The 20,825-nt window shown below is 42.1% G+C and overlaps 1 protein-coding gene across 8 annotated transcripts in view; it reads right to left on the bottom strand.

Moving 5' to 3' along the window:
* Positions 1 to 20,825, bottom strand: part of FRY (FRY microtubule binding protein) — a 445,796-nt gene that overhangs the window by 249,311 nt on the left and 175,660 nt on the right. For 2 of the 8 annotated variants that reach the window (XM_043576433.1, XM_043576454.1), the window contains exon 1: positions 12,258 to 12,553. The exons of the other annotated variants lie outside the window; for them this stretch is intronic. In XM_043576433.1, coding sequence (XP_043432368.1) covers positions 12,258 to 12,327 — 70 coding nt within the window. In that variant the 5' untranslated portion in view covers positions 12,328 to 12,553. Of the gene's footprint in view, positions 1 to 12,257; positions 12,554 to 20,825 lie in introns of those variants that run through there. 8 annotated transcript variants of the gene reach the window in all.

Below are 20,825 nucleotides of genomic sequence, written 5' to 3'. Positions count from 1 at the left end.
GCTCTTTTTTCTGACATCAGAGGCAGACAGATACAGAATTTTTATTTGGGAACTCTCAGAACACTTTGCCACTGCTTTTTGACAAATATCACTGTAATAACTTAGCAGGGAATACATGTCAATATCCTTCTGCTCCTATCCGAGTTTCATCAATTTCTCTTCATCAATTTCTTTATCTTGCAAAGGATGATGAAAGGTAGCATCGTTTAGCATTTACCCTAGATGCTAGGTCTGATTCCTGGCTCTGTCACTTACAAATAGTTAAGTGTAAAAGAGGGTCATGATGAAGATAAGAGGAAATGATGCATGTGAATTATTTAATATAGCACTTGATACTTCATAAGGGCTTATAACTATTAGCTATTATTCTGTGCTTAATGCAATGCTATGTAACAAAAAGGGGGGAGTTTTATTAATAGTCATCCACTAGTGTATGCTATCTACTTTACAGCAGTTTCTATTGTTGTCGACGCTTCTGCCTTGGTAACAATTTCTATTTTGCTCAAGTAGCAGGTAGCAGTCTGTTCTCTTATACAAAGTAGACCCACACCAGTCCCAGGGCATGTATCTTGTTTTGTCTAAGCCAGTGCAGTAATTTCATTCAACTTTGCCAGAATTGATGTATCACCCCATTCCAATCAGGAATGCAAGAGGAAGTTTGCTGGGGTCTTTGGCAAAATTATCTCCTTCTTGCCGGAAGAAAGACCTAACCTAAACTCCTTCCTTCCCTGGCTTTTTTCTTTTTAATTTTTTTTAACGTTTATTTATTATTGAGAGACAGAGAGACACAGAGCGTGAGCAAGGGAGGGGCAAGGAGAGGGGTAGACACAGAATCAGCAGGCTCCAGACTCTGAGCTGTCAGCACAGAGCCTGATGCGGGGCTCGAACTCGCAAACCGTGAGATCATGACCTGAGCCGAAGTCGGATGCTCAACTGACTGAGCCACCCAGGCACCCCCCTCCCTGACTCATAAGCAAAGCAAAGCAAAGCAAAGCAAAGCAAAGCAAAGCAAAGATATCTGGAACTGAGGTGGCCATCTGTGATCATGCAGGGACAAGCCTAAAGACTGGATGGCCTGAGTCCTTGAGCTTTTAAGTCCCCCCGGAACCACCCATCTCCTGGCTGTGGGTTAGGTAAGCTAATTAAAAGACTATTCTTTTGGCCCTTATGAAATTATTCTAGTATTTATGGCAAAAGCATCCTAAAATGATACATATTTCAAATTACTAGATGCCAAGAAAAAGTTCTATATATTCACTATACCATTATACCTGTGAAGAGCAGGCATGTTAGTGTATTGTGATTAGTGACAAGAGGGATTTAGGATTTTGAATGAAAGTCACTGATCAGAATCCTATACTCAATCATTTCCAATTTATGTTTCTTTTTTAAAGTAGAGCAGTTGACTAATTTCAAAGATAATAATCCGACTTTCAACTCCTTTGCTCTTCTAGGAAAATGACAGTAAGCATCCAAGTGGCAAACAAAATGGTTGGTAAGGGAAAGGAAAGAAGCCAAGTTAAGACAGATTTTTGGATATTTAAAATGTGGTATAATCTTCATTCTCATTCATAATTTTGACCTTTCTTAAAATTCAATTACTTAACATTGTTAAATTTTTTTTTTTCAATCGAAAATTTGGCCAGGCTCTCAAACACCTTCAAAACTCACATCTCAATTAGCATAAACTAGGATTAGCTTTCCCATCATGATAAGGACTAGGGGGTTGTTAGTAAAGGGAATGCAAAAGTCAGCAGGCAATACTAAAATTTCTCTCACTTTCCTATTTTCCTGCATTTGTATGCAGTCAGATAAGATAAAGGACAGGTGGTCTCTGTACTCTCAGCCTGGAAGACAAGATGAGAACAGGACTCACGGCCACCATCAACTGTGAGGAAAGTGAAACAGAACACCCAGTGTGGCCCAACACAGCACTTGGCTTCTCTCAAAACTCCCTTAGGAAGCTAAAATACTCATTACCAAAGTAGAAGATTGGGGCGCCTGGGTGGCTCTGTTGGTTAGCGGCCGACTTCGGCTCAGGTCATGATCTTGAGGTTCGTGGGTTTGAGCCCCGCATCAGGCTCTGTGCTGACAGCTCGGAGCCCGGAGCCTGCTTCAGATTCTGTGTCTCCCTCTCTCTCTTGCCCTCCCCTGCTCGCACTCTGCCCCCCTCTCTCTCTCAAAAATAAATAAACGTTAAAAAAATTAAAAAAAAAAGAAAAGTAGACGACTAATTTGGGGATGCTGAAATAGTACAAGTGATACTATTGCATAGACTATGTTGTCATTCAATAGCAAGGCCTCAGTTTTAGGGGAGATCATTAAAAATGTGGTTTTCAAAACTAAAAATTGAAAAGCTGAGTGTTTTCTTTTGAAAAAAAACCCTGCAATTTGTCTTCTAATTGGTGTTTGAACTTGTGCATTTTAAACTAACCGCTTATAATTTGCTAAAGTCATAGGTGATCTATTCACTTAGAGCCACATTGTTTAGTTTTAAAATTCTTTTTTTAAAGCAATCTTTGTGTTCAATCTTTGTTTATAATTTTTTAATGTTTATTCATTTTTTTTGGAGAGAGGGAGAGAGAGATAGAGAGAGAGACAGAGTATGAATGGGGGAGGGGCAGAGATAGAAAGAGACACAGAATGTGAAGCAGGCTCCAGGCTCTGAGCTGTCAGCACAGAGCTCGACGTGGGGCTTGAACTCACAAACCATGAGATAATGACCTGAGCCAAAGTTGGATGCTTAACTGACCGAGCCACCCAGGCGCCCCTAAAACTCTTTAAAGCTGTCAATGAGAGCTTTCTACCTAGTTGTGGGCATAAAGTGAAGGTGGCTTGTTTAACAAATCTGTGTTTCAGACAGATGTTTTTAAATTTTTTTTTTCAACGTTTATTTATTTTTGGGACAGAGAGAGACAGAGCATGAATGGGGGAGGGGCAGAGAGCGAGGGAGACACAGAATCGGAAACAGGCTCCAGGCTCTGAGCCATCAGCCCAGAGCCCCACGCGGGGCTCAAACTCCTGGACCGCGAGATCGTGACCTGGCTGAAGTCGGACGCTTAACCGACTGCGCCACCCAGGCACCCCAAGACAGATGTTTTTAAATACTGTCTTGATCCATATGGCCTTCTTGATTTCAACATGGCTCAACTGAAACATAATCTCTACCAAAACCTAGGAGAGTATCCTTTGACTGTCCGATCGTATGCTATAAAGCTTCCAGAATGCCGGCAATTTCTATAAGCACCATATCTCCCTGTGCAGAAAGAAACGCTTGTCTTCCGATCAAGAATGCCAGCACTTCAGATTGTAGACAACCCTGTTCAAATGCACGGAGTTGGATACACAGTGACTTCACTGTAAAAAATAACAATAGAAAGAACCCGATAGGCTGTGTAGTATGACACCTATTTCTTATTCAGAATACTCAAAAGCAGACCAGTCTAAGAAACTGATCGAGCTTAGAAAGACAGAGATCCTACTCTACTTATCAGTCAAGTTCAATAATGTACAACCCAGCCTCCTTCAGTTTGGCTTTAATGGCATGGGGGAAATAACTGGCATGTATTAGGATGTTTACATAAACCTCATTTTTCAGGGGAGGTATTCAAAACCCTTCACATTAAACAGGTAGAGGCAAGGTGGCATGTTTGTTCCTTTCACATAAGGAAGTGGGGAAAGGAGACAAGGTCACACACAGAAAAATAACAGAAAAGCAGGCAAGAAAAACCTAATCTTGTATTTAGACAATTGAAGCATGTCATTGATTTGACCCTTATGCAGTAAACCATTTTCTTGATTTGCCAGATCCTACATAAATATAACATTCAAATGGAATTTTACTCAAGCAATGCCCTGGTTAATCTAATACCCTATCCTTTTCATGGCTGCCAAAATACATATTTACCTGTTTAAGTCTAAACTCAAAGAAGTCGGCCTAGTGTCTCTTAAGCTTAGGCAAGAAATTTTAATGGAGATTTAATTGTATATTCCCACAATGTTGTGCCCATGGCATTAGCTGAGAAATTCTGGAAATTTCAAAGCTGTCTTCCACTGCTAAACTACTTTGCACTTTGCAATTGATTAAGGACAGCAGAGGCAGTCAGAGTGGTGTATCAAATTAGAGTTGATAAAAGCTCTTAAAATAGGTTTGAATGCCTTCTTGAAAAAGACTTCAACTCCCTTAAATTGACATGACAACAAATTCTTACAGCAGCATAAAAAGTATTAGCTGAAATGTTATGGCTTTGGCTTAAATTTCCATCTGCAGCTCATCAAATGACTACACAGTAGAAAGGAATTAAACCAAAATCAGACTCATTGTAGAGTCTGATATGCTGGCAGAATATAAACTTTCACTGCTCAGCAGCTGGAGATCTGGGTGACTAATATTTAAATGTGTGTGCCTGTATGTTCCGTGAAGAAGAAGATGTGTTTGTAACGATATAGGTGAGAGGTAGGATCATTACACTTACAGAAATATATAATTCTTGCACATACCCCCTTTCTCTTTAACCTCCATGTTCTGGAGAGTGGGAGGACCACTCAAAATGAAGGAGGAACTGGTTTTCAATTAGTCCCAGGTCCAAATGCTGATAAACACGGTAACTCATCTTTACCATTTTCTGATGAAAGGAATGCCCATCTGAGACACCTGCTGCCCCAAATACTGACACCTAGTACAGTCGAGTGTCCCAGGGTGAATAATTTGTTTCCTCTTCTCCTTCAGCTATCCTGCTAGGAGGGGTATTTGAAAATGTTCTCATAGGAATTTGCCTGCAACCACCAGGTTTCCAACAGTTGTCTAATGCCGTGAAAGTATAAATCCATAATATTAAAGTCAACAGAATCTATCACACGTACTCAAATAAAATTCTCTAGGGCATACACTGTCTCTGGAATACCACTGGATCCTCTCCCTCGGATTCTTTAAGTCCCGGGAACTTGTGCATGAATAGTTCTGCATTCTGAAACTAACAAGGAAGGAGGTTAAGCTCTGAGATCCCCGATGGTAAAATCCAGTCCGATTCAGTTAGGAAGTCCCCAAACAGTGTGTCACAGTGTGCTCAAAAAGAAGTCCTGAATAGTGCTGGCCTTGCTTCTCTGAAAACGTGGGGTCGCAAGGTATTTGGGGCAATAACCAAGAAAAGCTGAAGCTAAGATAGAAAGTTTCTGAGTATAATCCAATATGGAAAAGGAAGTCAAGATGTCGTTATGGAAAAAGCTCTTCTCATTGCTCCTTCAAGCCTGAGAGATTCTTTTCAACTCAAAGTGAGGACATTTGCTTACTTGTGCAGCCAACAGTTCTACAGGGGAGAGATATTTAAATGAGTATGATAAAAGGAATCTATCGAATGACAGAGCTCGGGAAGAAAAAAGATGAGATAAAGCTGTGTACTTTCTTTTTCACAGATGCCATGCACCTTTTCAGGAAGTGGTCGTCTGCTCAATCTTCTGCACGGAGTTGTGTGCAGATAGGGGGTGATTCTCAGAAGGTATCACGTTGTAGAAAATTAGACATGTTTGAGTGTTTAAGAAAAAGATGACTAAGAAATGGTAGGGTACAAATAAATCCTGAGAATCTTAATACATAAGTTTTTAAAACAAACTCACCTCTGTCTATCTTTCGTAACAGATGCCAAGCTATACTGCACTTTTTTTTTTTTTTTATAAAAGTCCTATTCAAAGGTAAAGACCATGGACGAAAATCATTATTTGTTCATTTGAAGGCGATATGAAAGCTCACAAAATATACTTGTTGCCGTATGTGTATCTTATACCTCCGAAGTTGAACTTTGGGGTAATGAGGCTTTATCATCCCAAACCAGAAACACTTTAAGAGGAAGCTAGTTTATTCATAATCAATGCATCTCATTCATCAAATGAGGTAATGTTTTTAAAGGTGCGGAGCAAACCACAAGGCACTAAATAAATGCAAGATTTAGTACTGGCAGAGAACCTGCACAAAAAGCTTATGTATGGGGCTGACAATCCACAGAACAGCCCCAACTCAGAAAAATGTCATTTCTCCACCCAAACTCACATCGGAGCCCAATCATTTTCAATATCACATGGAGCTCAAAAATACAGAAGTTACTAGTAAGATGATCAGGATATACGTAACCCCTTCAATTCCTTCAACTGTACCCAGAAATGAACCGGTGAGTCATAGGTATTAAAATGTTTTGAAACAGAGGTGTTTTAAATAAAGAGAATATTTCATGTTGTATCATCTAAATGTTCAGTTGAAACATCTGAACACTGGCAACTTTCTCAAATATCCTGGGCTGTTTCCAGATCGTAAAAGTACCCAGGTCATCTCTCCTTGTCGCCTACTTCTGTTTGCCTGTTTCAGTTCTTGTTGTCACCTTTATACCAAGCAGCATGCCAAAGTAGGCAAAGAAGCTGAAACCAAATCATTCTGTGTTGCCAGTCCTGTAGAAGGCTTTACGGTGGCCGAGACTGGCACTATCAGGTCCCGTGAGATATCCGAATTATAGATTTCCATTAGTCCTGGAGATATTCTCCCTGTCCTCACTGCTAAAGATGATTAGGAGTTTGCCACCATCTCCCAAACAGAAATACAATATATCAGAGAAATCTCAGCCAGGTAAGCAAATGACCATTCTCAAAGAACTAAAATCATTAGTACCTTTTCTATTTACTAGAGCCATTTCAGTTATTTATTTATATACACTTTTAAAAAGAGGGAAAAATCAACATGCAACGGGGCTAACGGAAGAAATGTACCTTTTTGCTATAATCTTTTATGTGTGCGTTGTGTGTGTTCAATCAAATGACCATAGCGAACAAACCGTATTCTTTGTAATAATAATGGTGAAGACTTGTCAATACTGAGGTCTTGTGCTAAGGAGATGGTGATCTCCAGCACGGGCTCTTGGGGGAAGTGGGCAGGGGGAGGAAGACTATAAACAAACTAACTTCCTCTTAAATGTTCCTAGTTTTGAATGATAAGGCTTTAATTCCCCCAGAGTTCAGCTTGTGAGCTATGAGATACCCATATGGCATCATGGAGGTTTATTTTGTGAGGTTTCAGATCAGAGTCAAATGAGCATATAACTTCGCGTGGGCTTGCACGTGAGCATACCCAAATTTCAGGGGTGCAGCGGGAGGGAGGGGGCCAAGAGTTGGCAGTGACCTCAGCCAACGAGAATGAAAGCACCTATAGAGCACTAAGTCCCCCAAAGTGTTCCCGACCCTTTGATCACCCTATGCGTGATTTTTTAAAATGTGATTATCAGCTGGATTGGGGGAAAGGCTTATGGCACTTACTAGTACCCTGGCTTTCAGCAAATCGCTTTCTCTCTCTCTCTCTCTCTCTTTCTCTCTTTTTAAAATTTCATCTGTAAAGTGTGGATAAAACATAACCTTGCCGAGTTATTGGAAAGAGTGAAGATAATAAACACAGTGGTCATATGGCCTTCTTTGCCCAGGGCAGTCCCGGTATAATTATTAACTTTCACTCTCAAAAGTGTCCCAGTTTGGACAAATAATGCAGTGGTTGCCCCACATATAAATTACCAAGCATAACAGCTGACACGGGGTGGGCCCTCGGTCAATGTGACAGTCATTGTTATTCTCAGACTGTCGAGCATTTTAACAACAACAAAAACAACGCATAAAACAAACAAAACCCCTACTTGTTATTTATCTTCATCACAAACCCAAGAACAGGCTCTTTCTATTGAGAGCAGATGTTTATTTGGGGTTTCGTTTCTCATCAGGACAATAAACTACTTTCGCAGAAGGGACCCTCACCTGAGCGAGTGGACGCAGGGTCAGACATCTACTGAGTGACAGGAGCACTGGAGTGACTCCCTCCCAACTGCCTGGATGGGCTGGGCACTCCCTACTCGTTCAAGAACACTGAGGTGCTCTGCACTTGAGCGTGTCTGCACTTGAGCGTGTCTGCACTTGAGCGGGACTGCTCTGCTAGATTCAGGCAACTTGGTTCACGTCATTAGTTTTCTACCTCTTCAAACCAACTCCACCAAGAGGTTAAAACTAACCCCTTGAGGTTTCTCTCAGGCCTTTCCCGTGGGGTCTTTGAACTACATGGATGACAAAAACAGGACTCAGTAAGGACAGCTCTGCAGTCAGTCAGTGGTGTTTCCCATCCGCACATGCGTGGGATCTTTGTCTCCAGAGTTAACCTGGTACTAACCAGCATTTCTATGTTGGACAGAAATATCGTCCTTATCACCACAACTTAATGCACTACAGAATATCTGAAAAATGCCACGTCCAATTTCACTGATGCAGATATTTCTACAGTGACATTAGACATTTCACAGTACACACCAGCCCCTTCCAAAACAAGCAAAGTGCTTGCTCAGTGCCGCAGACCAGTTTATTTTGCCAATGGAAGTCTCATTATCTGAAAGAGTTAACAAACTTTCAAAAGTTCCTCTCCGTGGGGTAGCAGGATTTGACAGATGTTGTAAGAAAGATGCCAACCGCCCTGGAAAGATCGAGATGTTGAATAGGTTCTGAATGTACCTTTGTTCATTGGGCCCTGTGTTCGTTTGGACAACACGGGGTAGATAGAGACACAAGGAATCCCGGTGAGAGGTTTCAGATGGGTGAGAGAGCCCACATGCCGGCTCTCTACATCAGTCTAAAGCCAGCCTTCTTTTCCTCTGAAATTGCTTGGAACTATCTGCTCTAAACTTTTTCCATAGCAAACCTGAAAGGCCAAAGGGACTTACTGACGAGAGGATGTTGCCAAACCATCTCCCGTGCTGCTGGGAGGTATTTACTTAGGGAATGTAGGAATATTCTACTAGAGGCTGAGATAGAAAAGGGGGGACTGTTAAAAAGTAAATCTAGAAAAAAATGGCTGAAGGCAAGCAACTATTTTTGGCACAGTCACACAATTCCCTTCTCTAGGGGTGTAGCAAGTGTTGACTGCACATAGAATAATCCACAAATGGTGTCAATACTAGGGGGAAAAGGGATCTGAGTCTGATTTTAAGTGGGTTTAGAAGTGAGAGGAGCATTGGGATACATTAATATTATTTTAACATTGATTGTTTACGATGTGCTAGATCTTGTTCTAAGTGCTTTAATTCTTCAATACCTCTTTTACTTCTGTGAGGTATCCATTATTTCTGCTTCCGTTTTACAGATGGGAAAAATGAAGCAGAGAGGAGTTAACAAATTGTCCAAGGCCACGCCAAGTGCAGGAGATAAGAGACCAGAACCAAGCCTATCTGGTCCTGCAACTTGTGTGTTCTAGGTGAGGGCATGCCGGATTAGGAGGCCAGCGTGCGTACAGGCATGGAGTGGAGAGCAAGGTGGTAAAATGCAGACAAGGGTGAGCAGATTAAATCTGGCTGGGGAAGAAAAACAATCTGAAAGGATGGATGAGGAGCTCAAAGAGAGTCTTGAATGGCAGTTACATGCTCACGGGCAAGAGGGATCTGTGGCATGGTCTTTGAAATGCTGGCAGAAGCATCCCTAGGCAGCTCTACGTCAGGGGGCCTGTTAGGAGACCACTAGAGCGTTCCAGATGAAACTGAGAAAGGCCTGTGGAGGCTATGGCCATGAACACCAAGGAGAACAGTTGTGAGAATCACTGAATGGTTGGGGGAAAGTCTGGATATGACTGGGGAAGAAGCCGTAGGACTTCAGTGGTGGGCGGTGTCCAAGCAGCTAAGGAGAGCCTCACGGTGAGGTCTACAAAGGACATTTTCTTTCCAGACATCAAGGCCATTTTTAATTCCCAACTCCATTAAAATGAAAGGACAGCCTGACAGAGTGGGCATGCCAATGAAGAAGAGTGTCAAAATGAACAGTGAATAAAAAGCTAATACATCTCACCAGGCAATGACTGATTTAATTGACTTGTTAATTCTTCAGAGGAGACAGACATACACGAAATTACATTTCCCCCACAATGTGCCCTTAAAAAAAAAAAAAAAAAAAGAGAATGGCAATCTTAATGGGCATGCTCACAGAATCATCTTTCCTCTTATTACCTACCACCTTGCAAAGCAGTCGGCCATAGTCACACAGTTTGTTTTATTGCTTTTTAATTGTTGTACTTTTATAAATAAGCACTGCTATATAATTAGGAGCCTGATTCTCCACTCAGGTATGTGGGCGGGCATCCTGGCCTCAAAAACCTATGATGCTGGCTGAGGAGTTGCTTGCTCTGTGATGCATCCTCTCAGCCAGGTTACACTGAGCAGGCCAAAACCCTAAGGCTACTTTTTCCTATGGACAGACAAACTCTCTTCTCTCTTTGCTACCGAAAATACGCAAAACTGAGAGCTAAGCTAGGTTAAAAGCAGGTTAGTGTTGCAACAAGCTCAAAGAAGACTAAGCATAAAGTGTATTTCCTCTTCCTCTTTCAAGAAAGGACTGAAAAGCATTCTGACTTCCAAAGAAACACAAGAGAATCACCAAGTTCACTCTTCTGTGATAAAGAAATTAGGACAGAGGGCAGGTAGGGTGTCTCATTCACCTTTGCAGCCCCATAGCCTGGCATAGTAGGTGTGGAATAAATATTTGCTGAATGAATTGAAAGAATTCAGAACTGTGTCCCAGATGCTCTCAAAGTAGACATGAACAGTAATTTTGAACCATTTCCTGATGTGAGGGAGTAAGTGTGTGTGGGGGGTGGTGGTGGTGGGGGGGAGTTTAGGAAAGGTAGAGAGAATATACACTTTGTCTAGAGTCATTTGAAAATTGACAAGGGAGAAAGGTTTTAAAAGAAATCGCACTGGCCTCAGTATTGTCACAACATAATTTTCTACCTAATGAGACAATGACAAAAAATGATAGGAGAACATAATATGGTCTTGGTGTACTCAAAATGATGATTCAAAACCACATACCGAAGTCAAACTCACAGTAAGTCTTTCCAGTTATCGGAAAACTGCTCCATCAAGAACCCTGTGTGTCAAACCCTTTTCATTAATCAAAGGGTGGATAGACAAAGGCAGACTCATCCTTGAGTGTGAAGTATTACACAAATAATGGACCCAAGACAAATGAATTATGACTCTAACAAATAAAGGAATGCTATTTGGGTGACAGCAAGGCTCCCAAATGGCTTCCCACTTGTAGAAAAACAGCTTTAGACGAGCCCCATAGTGTATACAGTGGTGCAAAATGACCTGGGGAAAAAATGGTTTCTATGGAGATCATTGAGAGATGCATATCCCTGAATACCTTAAGGCTGAAGGTACTTTGGCTCTTTCCTTAGAGCAATTATGGCAGAGGTTCCTCTGCCCAGGTTTTGTTTACATAAGAACAATCTTGGCCACAGGTCGTCTGTGTAGGAGATAATTAATCACCAGCTCTTTGAACACAGGTAGGCTAATTAGTATGCACGTAATACAGCATCAAAATTTTTCCTGGAAAATTTTTTTAAAATTTCAAACAATTAAGGATCTGTAATACCTGCCGGCCTTTTATCCAAAGCAAGCACAAAGGCTGTTGGTGAAATAGAGAAGACTTTGTTTTTCAACTATTCAAAAAACACAAGGCATCACTGATCACCTGAAGGCCTCATTTTAATTCTGATTTCAGACCCATGATGCCTTAGAGGTTGTCTTTTTGAAATGTGTTATTGCTAAAATTATTAAGTAGGTCAGTAATGGAACTTCAGAAGCCATAACATTCTGATATCCTAATAAATGATCAGGGTCAGAACCTCACTTGTTTATATTTCAGGAAAGCATGTTATGAGTTTGGACTATAACACAACAGGATTTTATAAATCCAAACATTAGATAGCATTCTGAATATCATCCACACAGACAAGGGAGAGATACATAAACCTGCAAATGCCTCTAGTGCAAAAGAGATGAGACTTAGGTTTTAGACTGTTAAATACTTTTTTTCTTTAGACAATACCCTAATAAAACAATTATGAAGTACTCTGAAACCCTGCCACACCCCTTTGATTAAACCACACTTCACAAAATACTTAGATAAAGCCTGATCAAATAAACATTAAGGCAGAAAATGCATCCTGTGCTCTGACAGTCTGAAGGGCCATCTCACTTGAAAATTTCATCAAACAAAATCTACTGTGATTCCACTGCAGCCTTTGCACTTAAGGAAAGCTAGTTCAGTCTCTGACATTTTGATTTTCATAGCAGATGGAACCAAAAAAACTTCCTTGGCACCCAAGCATATGCCTCCAGTTGAGATTTTATTTCTTGAACCTTACGCAACATCCAGCAAACAAACAAACAAACAAAGGTTATTTTCTAATTACTCACTATTACTCCAGGATTTCAGTAAATATTTGATACTGATCTCAAAGAAGCCGGAATCCTGCTGGCTGGCCATGTCGGCGGTATACAAAGAGGCTCCTGGGACTGGACTGGGAGCCGCTGGAGGAGCAGGTACCAGGCGTGGAGATGTGCCTGTCACAGGTTAGTGATGTAAGCGGGGGTCAGCGGCGGAGAGGAAGCCTCTGCAGATCTACCTCCGGCACTGGCAGGGAGTCCTCATTTAAAGGACACCGAGGAGCGGGAGAGAGATGCTCGGCGGCCGCTCCTCCTCCTCCTCCTCCTCCTCCTCCTCCTCCTCCTCCTCCTCGGGGTCTAGGACTTGCTTCTTATTTGCTGGGTGCTGATCTGTCTGCAGCTCTCAGAGGTGGCGGCGGCCGCTGCTTTCATTTCGGGGCTGCCATAACCAGAGCCGCCTGCCGCCGGCCGCCCACATGCTCTGCTCCAGCCAGGTACGCTACCGAGGAAGTCCCCACCTGAACTGCGATCCGTTTTCCCCTGGGAGGGAGGGTTTCTTGGCTGGCCTCCCTGACACTGTGCAGGCAGCCACGGCCCACACAGCTCTCGGCAGGGCTGAGGGATGGGCTGGGAGCGCCGCCCCCTGCCCCTGCCCACAGTCTCAACCTGAGCCACCACTCAGCCCCGGACTCAGCAGGAGGAGGAATTTCCCGGCTCCTGTGGCTCCTCTCTCTTCAGAAATGCTTCCAGGGAGCAGCCCGCATGAGCACTGGCTGCTACTTCCCCTTGTGTCTGTCCCTGAAATATACACAACTGCATCGCGCTGCAGCAAGAAGAGCTGCACCCCTGGATCTGGTTGCAGTGACGTTTTTTTTAAAAGCCCCATCTGTCAGCCTTGTTGCAGTAGGAAAGCTGGGTAACAACAGGACATTTGCCTGGGCTTTCTCTTCCCCTTCTTTCGTGGGCACAGTGGAAGCTGCACTTTGTGTTTCCCCCTCCCAGAAAAGCTTATCCCTTCGAGAGGCACTCCACCCCTAACGTGTGCATCTGAAGGGGATGCTTAGTGGGCTTGTTTACGGAACGTTAGGCTCCAGCACGGATCCGTTTCTCAAACCTATCATTTCTAAGAATCACCAAGCCCAATAAAGCTTATTTACTTGTATTAAAAGGATAAGAAGCAAAAGCATTAGATTCCTTGCTGTACAATGCCTTTTTAGTTCATGAAGTCTTGATATCAGGTGTCCTGATTTCGGCTGGCTTTATTTCATGTTACCATTTGGCTTGACTAGGGGACTAAGTAAGAGTATTATAATTTTGACAGGCTGCATTTCGGTAGGTGGGATTTGGCCAACAGTCTCACAAACCACGGACTACTTCTTTTTTCCAGTACATTTCATGTTAATATTTTCCAAAGGAATTAATAGGCCATATTAATAATCATTGAACATAAAAATGTTGGGCAACTCCCCTCAAGTCAACACACAAATAGGACTTTTTAGACTAACAGTTCTTTAGAGAAATGGAAAGGCAAGAGCACAAAATACTTTTAAGACTAAGAATTACTATGTCCTGAAATGACCCAAGACACCATCAATATAAGCTTTTCAAACTCCTTACACTTACACAAAAGGCTAGCCCTCAGCCACCAAGATCTCCAGCTCCAATCAGTGTTTTATTCTTGTGAAATTTCTTATCAGATGGACTTATTTTTCATTTAGAAGCACACTAGAGTTGATAGGCTAATTTTATCACCTGTACTTTGTATGGATTCCAAGCGAAACAGGACCTAAAGATTTTTACCTCAAAACAGCTCTCATATTCAAAAACAAAAATTAATATCCATACCCACTTTTCTGAGGCCTCCCCATGGCAACGAATGAACAGGGAGACTGCATGGTGCCTTGGAGTTCATGAACACAAAGTCTCTCAAGACAGGACCCAGATTCCCACCTGGCCCCAGACTGTACTAGCAATGAGACCTAAGGCAAGTTATTAACCTCACTAAGACTTAGTTTCCTCACCTGGAAAATGGGAATAATAGTGGTACCTACCTCATCCAATTGTTGGAAAGATTAAATGACATTATGAATAAAGTGCTCAGCATAACGTCTAGCGTAGAGTAAACAAGCTCTAGCTATACTGATATTTATTAGGAACACTTAGGGACGCCAGCATAGAACTTTTTTAAGTTAAGCACATGTTTGTACCACTGCTGGGACTTAGAAGGTATATTGCTTTTGAACACCAATGGTAACAATTTGGGGCTAGCAAGTTGGAGACACTTCAAATAGCTGCAGTAAGTAAGCAGGCTATTGACTATTGTTACTCAAGCCTACACAGATTCTCTTCGTTGACTTTATCAAATAGACCTTACCTGGCTTTTCAAAGATTTCAGTCCTACTCTAAACACACTAATTTGCTGAGAATGCCACTCATATATATTTTGAGAGGAAACTATCCTAAATTTCTAGGTGGTATTAAGAAAAGAATGTTTTTAATGGCATCTCGTTTTCCCTGTGAAGAGTGAACCAGTAACTAAGAGCTCACTTTCTGTCCCTTAGAACCTGAAATCTTGCTCATGCGTGTTTTTCCTCATTTGAGTACCTTTAAAGAGAGCATATATTGTAAAAGAACAGAAAAGGCCTTTTGTGTTGTTGAAAGGCCTACAAATCAAATAGAATGACACCTGCTGCAAGCCGGGATAAAACATTTATCCTTTTGTCTCCTCTCTGGCGGGGGTGGGGATGCTTATAAAAAAAAAATGTAGTCAGAACAGGCACCTGGACAGAGGGACCTAAAATACAAAATAAAATCTGAATTTGTCCCTGGCTTGTTATGAGATTTCAGACGTCATTTAAGAGGAACAAGGGATCTTTCCTTAATAACATTAGGAGGACATGTAATGAATCTTAAAGCAAGGAATTAGGCACAGGTGTTGGAGGCTCAGAGAAAAGTAACAGTAATACAGGAAAGCTGAAAGGCCTCACGAAGTAGGTCCAAGAGTGGGGGAAAAAGAGTCAGAAAGTGACCGGAGACATGATAATAGCACCATCTACATTTATTCAGCATTACTATTGTGTTTCAAAATACATATTTTATCATATCTAATCGTCACCCTCAACCTATGAAGAACTATTAATAGCCCCATTTCATAGATGAGAAAATGGAGGCAAAAAGAGAATAAGGTCAAGGTCATAAAGCTGGCAAAATTTAGGTCTAACAAATTTTAGAACCAGTCACTTATTTTTTTTTTTATTTATTTTATCATAAGCAAGCCAAGAATCATGGTTACCTACTCCTTTTCCAAACTTCAGGAAGATATGCTAAGACCCTCGTTAACACCGCATAATAGGAATGCTTTAGGTCCAGGTCCCATTGGCTCTCTAAGACTGCTTACTGCCTTGCTGTCAGGCTCTAGCCTGGGGAACGAATTATTCCCTGGGGCTTTGCCCCATCCCAAAGAAACCTAGAGAAGAATGCTATTGTCTTTCGCATTAATTTGACTCTTGCTCTGTATCAGGATGCCTGACCTGGGGTGGGGCTGGGGCCACTGAGGGTGGCAATCTAGTCTGAAATCCACTCTCCAAGCCGTAAAGAGGTAGAAATGGGCTGTGTCCACCCTGATGTGTGCCACACATCTGCCCAATACTCAATGCACAGGAAGGGGGGCTTAATTGTGATCAGTATAAACTAACGCACTCGCGGTGGCCTGGGGTGGCGCTGTAGGGACTAAGAAAACAGAGCATTTCAAGAAGGCAGAGGCCAATTGGTCACCTGTGTCCTAGGTTGCTGAGCGGCAGGGTGGGGGCAAAGGCAGGCGGTAAAGGGTGCGTGGATTGTAAATTACAGTCTGTGGCATTCCCTACTCTCTCTTCCCTCCCTCCAGAAGAGCCATGTGTCTCTCATTTGTGTATCTGTCACAGCCCAGCACACGCTAAGTTCTCATGCAAAGAACACATAGAGTGAGTCACTGAATGAACAGACGTGACATGCATGCCTAGTGCTAGCTGTTGGCTGTGGGGAAAAAATGTGCAACAGAAGTGCAATCGGTTTGTGTTTTGATTCGTATTTAATTTTCTCTTTCCTGGCATTTTCGACAATTTTTTTTTTTTTTTGAGATTAAAATGTGTGGTGTTCAAAAAAATGTGACAACAAAGCTAGGCAAACAATCTGGATGCTTGCCAACATCAAGAGCCATCTCGGAATGGTCTTAAAAAGTCTGACTGAGTTGATTGGGTGAGGGCTGGAATCCGCCCCCTTTCCCTGTGGCTGGCTGCACGTGGGCACACATGTGTAATTATTGTCAGAGTGACAGGTACATTCATGCATGGAATGTATTAGGCAGAAGAGAAATGTTTTCCTCGCATCCTGAGGAAACAAAGGAAAAATCACTAGATGTAAGGAAAATTGCTTTATCAATTTTTGCTTAGTTTAAAATTCCACGGAAGCATTAAGAATATTATATTCCTCCTATTAAGTATTGTTTCTTAATAAGAACGGTTCCAAATCAAATTAAGCATCACTTGAGATCAATGGTGACAATTATGGAGAAAGGCCTTTTGTTTCTCTTTAAGCAGGATGAGGCCTTTTAGAGGCGAAGAAAGCACCAAGATAGATCAGAAACTTTTTCGATATATTTTAGATGCATAATTTGTGCCCATCTATCTCGTGCTAAAACATAGCAGAGAAAAAAACTATGAAGCGATGCCACACAATGTTCATTTTGTAAACAGAAAACTCAAGAAGCATTCCCTTAAAAAATCCAACCCACATACACAAGTCTTCACAAAAATAGATTCTGCAGATTTTGAAGATGCTTACTCCATTACTAGTCAGTACAAATAATTTTTTCCAAATGAATTGAAATACATTTAAATGTTCTGAATGTACCAGAACTTCATTAGAGCACAGCTTGTTGTTGCACACACGTAAACAAGGAAAATCGTATCTCCTAAAACTGTCTCCACTAAAAATTAGCAGCAGAACCCATTTTTCTTCCCTACTTACCTCCTCTGCAAAGGAGTTTTATAAGGAACTGTGGGCCATGACAAAGGAATTGAAAGTCAGTCTAGCTAATGGGAAGCCCTTGAAGGACTGAAGCAGTAAAAGGCATCAGATGGCATGGAGAAATGGCAGCAGAGGGCAGGGTCAAGCCTGAAGTCCATGCCCTTGCTGCTCTGTGCAGGGAAGTCCTTCTCCATAAGCCTGTTGTCACCCAGGGTGTGTAACAAGTCTAGAATAGGGTAGGGGGATTCACATTAATTGAGCTCAACTTGATGTTGAGACACCGCTAGGCTGTATTTCAAAGGATCTGTATGGACAAACCCAAGCCAAGGGCCACACCTGCTAAGCACCTGCAAGTAACCTCTCTAAAAGTGGTGTGGAGACATCATTAGAATGACTTGGGACTAGGGTGTCAGTTAACTCAGGTCTCTACCCCCCAGCATCTTCGTAACTGGCGAGATAAAGCTCAGTCCTCTCTCTCAACACTGCTCCAGACAAGTGAATGGTGACTTCAAGAGCAAATATCCCAAGGATATTAATTAGATATTAATACACAGCATAGTATGCCAGAGCCAAGGCCCTACTCTCCCGTGTAGGTAGAGTTGCTTGCAAAGCTGCTGAACATCTCCCAGTCTCAGTTTCTTCATCTCCAAAATAGGGTTTTATCTCATGGGTCTGTTGTGAGAATTAAATGAGCACAGAGCCAGAGGACAACTGGTAAATAGCAGGTCTATAGCCAGCAATGAACCCAGAATACCCAGCACGAGATGTCCCTCTAACTCCACAGTCAGGTTAGGGAAAGGGGGAGAGAGAGACCCTGTTCATGGCGGAGGGCTCCCGTCTCCAGCACCCCTGCTGCCTACCAGGGTAAGGCCGAAGTTCTGCCGAAGTGAAGGAAGCTTAAACTTGTACACATACAGAAAAAGGTTTATTTAATATTTTAGTGCTTCTAACTTTCGGTGGCCAGGGTAAAGCTGGGTGGGGGTTCTGGTTACCTTAGTAGAGGCTCAAAAATTACCTAATTTACTCTTCTGGTTAACCTCTCAAGGTAGGGCCTATTTGGACAGTTTTAACCTGGAGCCAAACCAGGAGATGTGGTTCATACGTATTTTGTACATATCAAGATTTGACCTCAATTTCTGCAAGGCACAAGTAGTATTTAATATTGTATTTACAGATAATATTTTACGGAAAGAGAAAATATGGGTTATTTCTACTGCTTTTATCGTCAAAGCACCCAACAGTACCGATAACCTTCCTACCCTATTTTTGAATACCACCAGCAACCAGAGAACTTTTTTATACGGAGATACAAACAGATGCAATATCACCAGCTACAACAGGAGCCAACAATATACGATTTTAAATTATGTCCTTTCTGAAGAAGCAAATACATGGCATTTGCTTTGCATATGATTATTTACCAAAAATGCACAGATTTATAATGCTCAGAATAAAAAACAGGGGCGCCTGGGTGGCTCAGTCGGTTAAGCGTCCAACTTCGGCTCAGGTCATGATCTCGCAGCTTGTGTGTTCGAGCCCCGCGTCGGGCTCTGGGCTGGCAGCTCAGAGCCTGGAGCCTGCTTTGGATTCTATGTTTCCCTCTCTCTCTGCCCCTCCCCTTCTCACACTCTGTCTCTCTCTCTCTCTCTCAAAAATAAACATTAAAAAAAAATACTTAGAATAAAAAACAATCACCACACTTCCCAAACACTGGTTACCACTTAAAGAACTAAGAAAATCGTTTTTTTCTCTATAAAAATGACAAATTAACAAACAAAAGAGGTGCATTCTTATGGTTGCATTTAAACATTTTGCCTATGGTAAGCCATTTTCATTTATTAAGTGATTAAAAATGAAGTAACTTTTAGGGTAAGAACTAATATTCCCACTAATGTTCCCAATTTCATACATAAAAATAAACCTAGATTTTAAGTCCTAAGGGGCAGATCAACTTTCCCTCAGAGGTACCATTTAATATATAGTTATTGAAATCTAGAATTTTAAAGTCAAGGGAATCAGGAAAAATTGGAAATTTTGATTAGTTTTTTATACACTTGCTACTTGAACTTCACACATACTGAACATTTTTTTCTTTCCTTTAGGTATGATCACGTGTTTGCAGTTACCTACCGACAAACTTTGATGGAATGAGAGTCAGGAAACTATTTTCCTCCTTGTTCGGACCCTGCTACCATGACCTTGGACTTTCTACTACATGAGGAAAGCTGCTTCTTGTCACCAGACTGTCTCATCTCCCAGGGCAAGCCAGCCTTTGATTTTCCATATTATTGGGAGAGACCCTGGCTCAGAGACAGAACACTGCGTAATAAATTATGGGATGTCAGTCTTTGGCATACGTTATTTGAACTTTTGGGCAACAGATTCACCTTATCAATTCTGTTTTGATAAAGCTAGTACCAAAAGTATCCCATACAGGGCACATCCTGGCTGACTAGGAGGAGAAGCTGAGAACCAAAACAAACAAAAATTGGCAATCAGAAAGAGATAAACCGGTGTGAAAATGATCGAGGGGTCCTGTGAAGTTAATAAGGCAGTATCAGAGTACTTTGTTCCCCTTAGAGGAAAACGGATGCACACTCTACAACTGTCCAAGTCCTGGAAACCAGGGATAATCCGTAGCTGAAAACCAGGTCATTGTCACGGAGATGAAGCCTTCAGCTAAGGAATTAAAGATACGTAGAACAGCCCTTCCTCTGAAACAAAAGCTTTAAAAAGAAGGATCTACCTCATGGAGCATCGCTGATTAAACCCTCAAAATGACCATCTGTTCCTGGTGCTACGTGGTTCAGACCCCCTGATCCGGCATTTCGAGGAGTGTGGTCTGAGCCCAGCAACGCTGAAGTGGAGAAACACATACATTACCTTCTCCACCCATAAGCACAGTTCGAACGTGGTAGAAAATGTAACTGACGGCACAAGTAAATTTTGAAGGATAGAGAAAGTCTTGCAAGGCATGTTTTCAGAAAGGGTGGGGAAATCACCACCCTATTTTGACCAGACAGTCAGAGCTTTGTGTGGGAGGGTGGGGCTACGAGAAACTGTCTGAATGATGGGAGGGGACAGTTTAACAAGCTGGTGGTGAGAGCAGTTCCAAATGCACGGCTCAGCTAAGAAGCCAGAGAAAGAATAATGATCTTTGCAGATGGTCATGGTGGGTGAGGTCACTCTGAGAAGCCCAGGGAAACAGAGGTGGAGGGTCAGGATTCTGATCCTCACAGTGTTAGTTACAGAGAAACCCAAGCTCCTGTCAGCCCTCGAGCCACCAAGTGCTGGCCACAGTGATCCACTCTGGTGTCTGAGCGATTCCCTTCTCATTTACAAGGGTACAGGTGACACTGTATGATCTGCTATCTACAGAAGGAAGGTTGTTTCATGACCTCAAAGGAGATTCTGTAGATGAAAGGGTTCTTTATTCCCAGGGTGCCCATTTTATGATGCTCAGGGTTCCGGAAGTGTAAGGATCACACAAAGGGGCAGGAGGTCTCCTCTCAGCTCTGCCCTCTTAAAGAAACACACAAGCCACCTTCTAGCTATTGTGGAAGCAGGCTAGACTTTAGCTTTGGGTTAAGG

Source organism: Prionailurus bengalensis, chromosome A1, assembly GCF_016509475.1.
Source record: "Prionailurus bengalensis isolate Pbe53 chromosome A1, Fcat_Pben_1.1_paternal_pri, whole genome shotgun sequence".
In the NCBI taxonomy this organism is placed as follows: Eukaryota; Metazoa; Chordata; class Mammalia; order Carnivora; family Felidae; genus Prionailurus; species Prionailurus bengalensis.
This window is presented reverse-complemented; position numbering and strand designations above follow the sequence as displayed.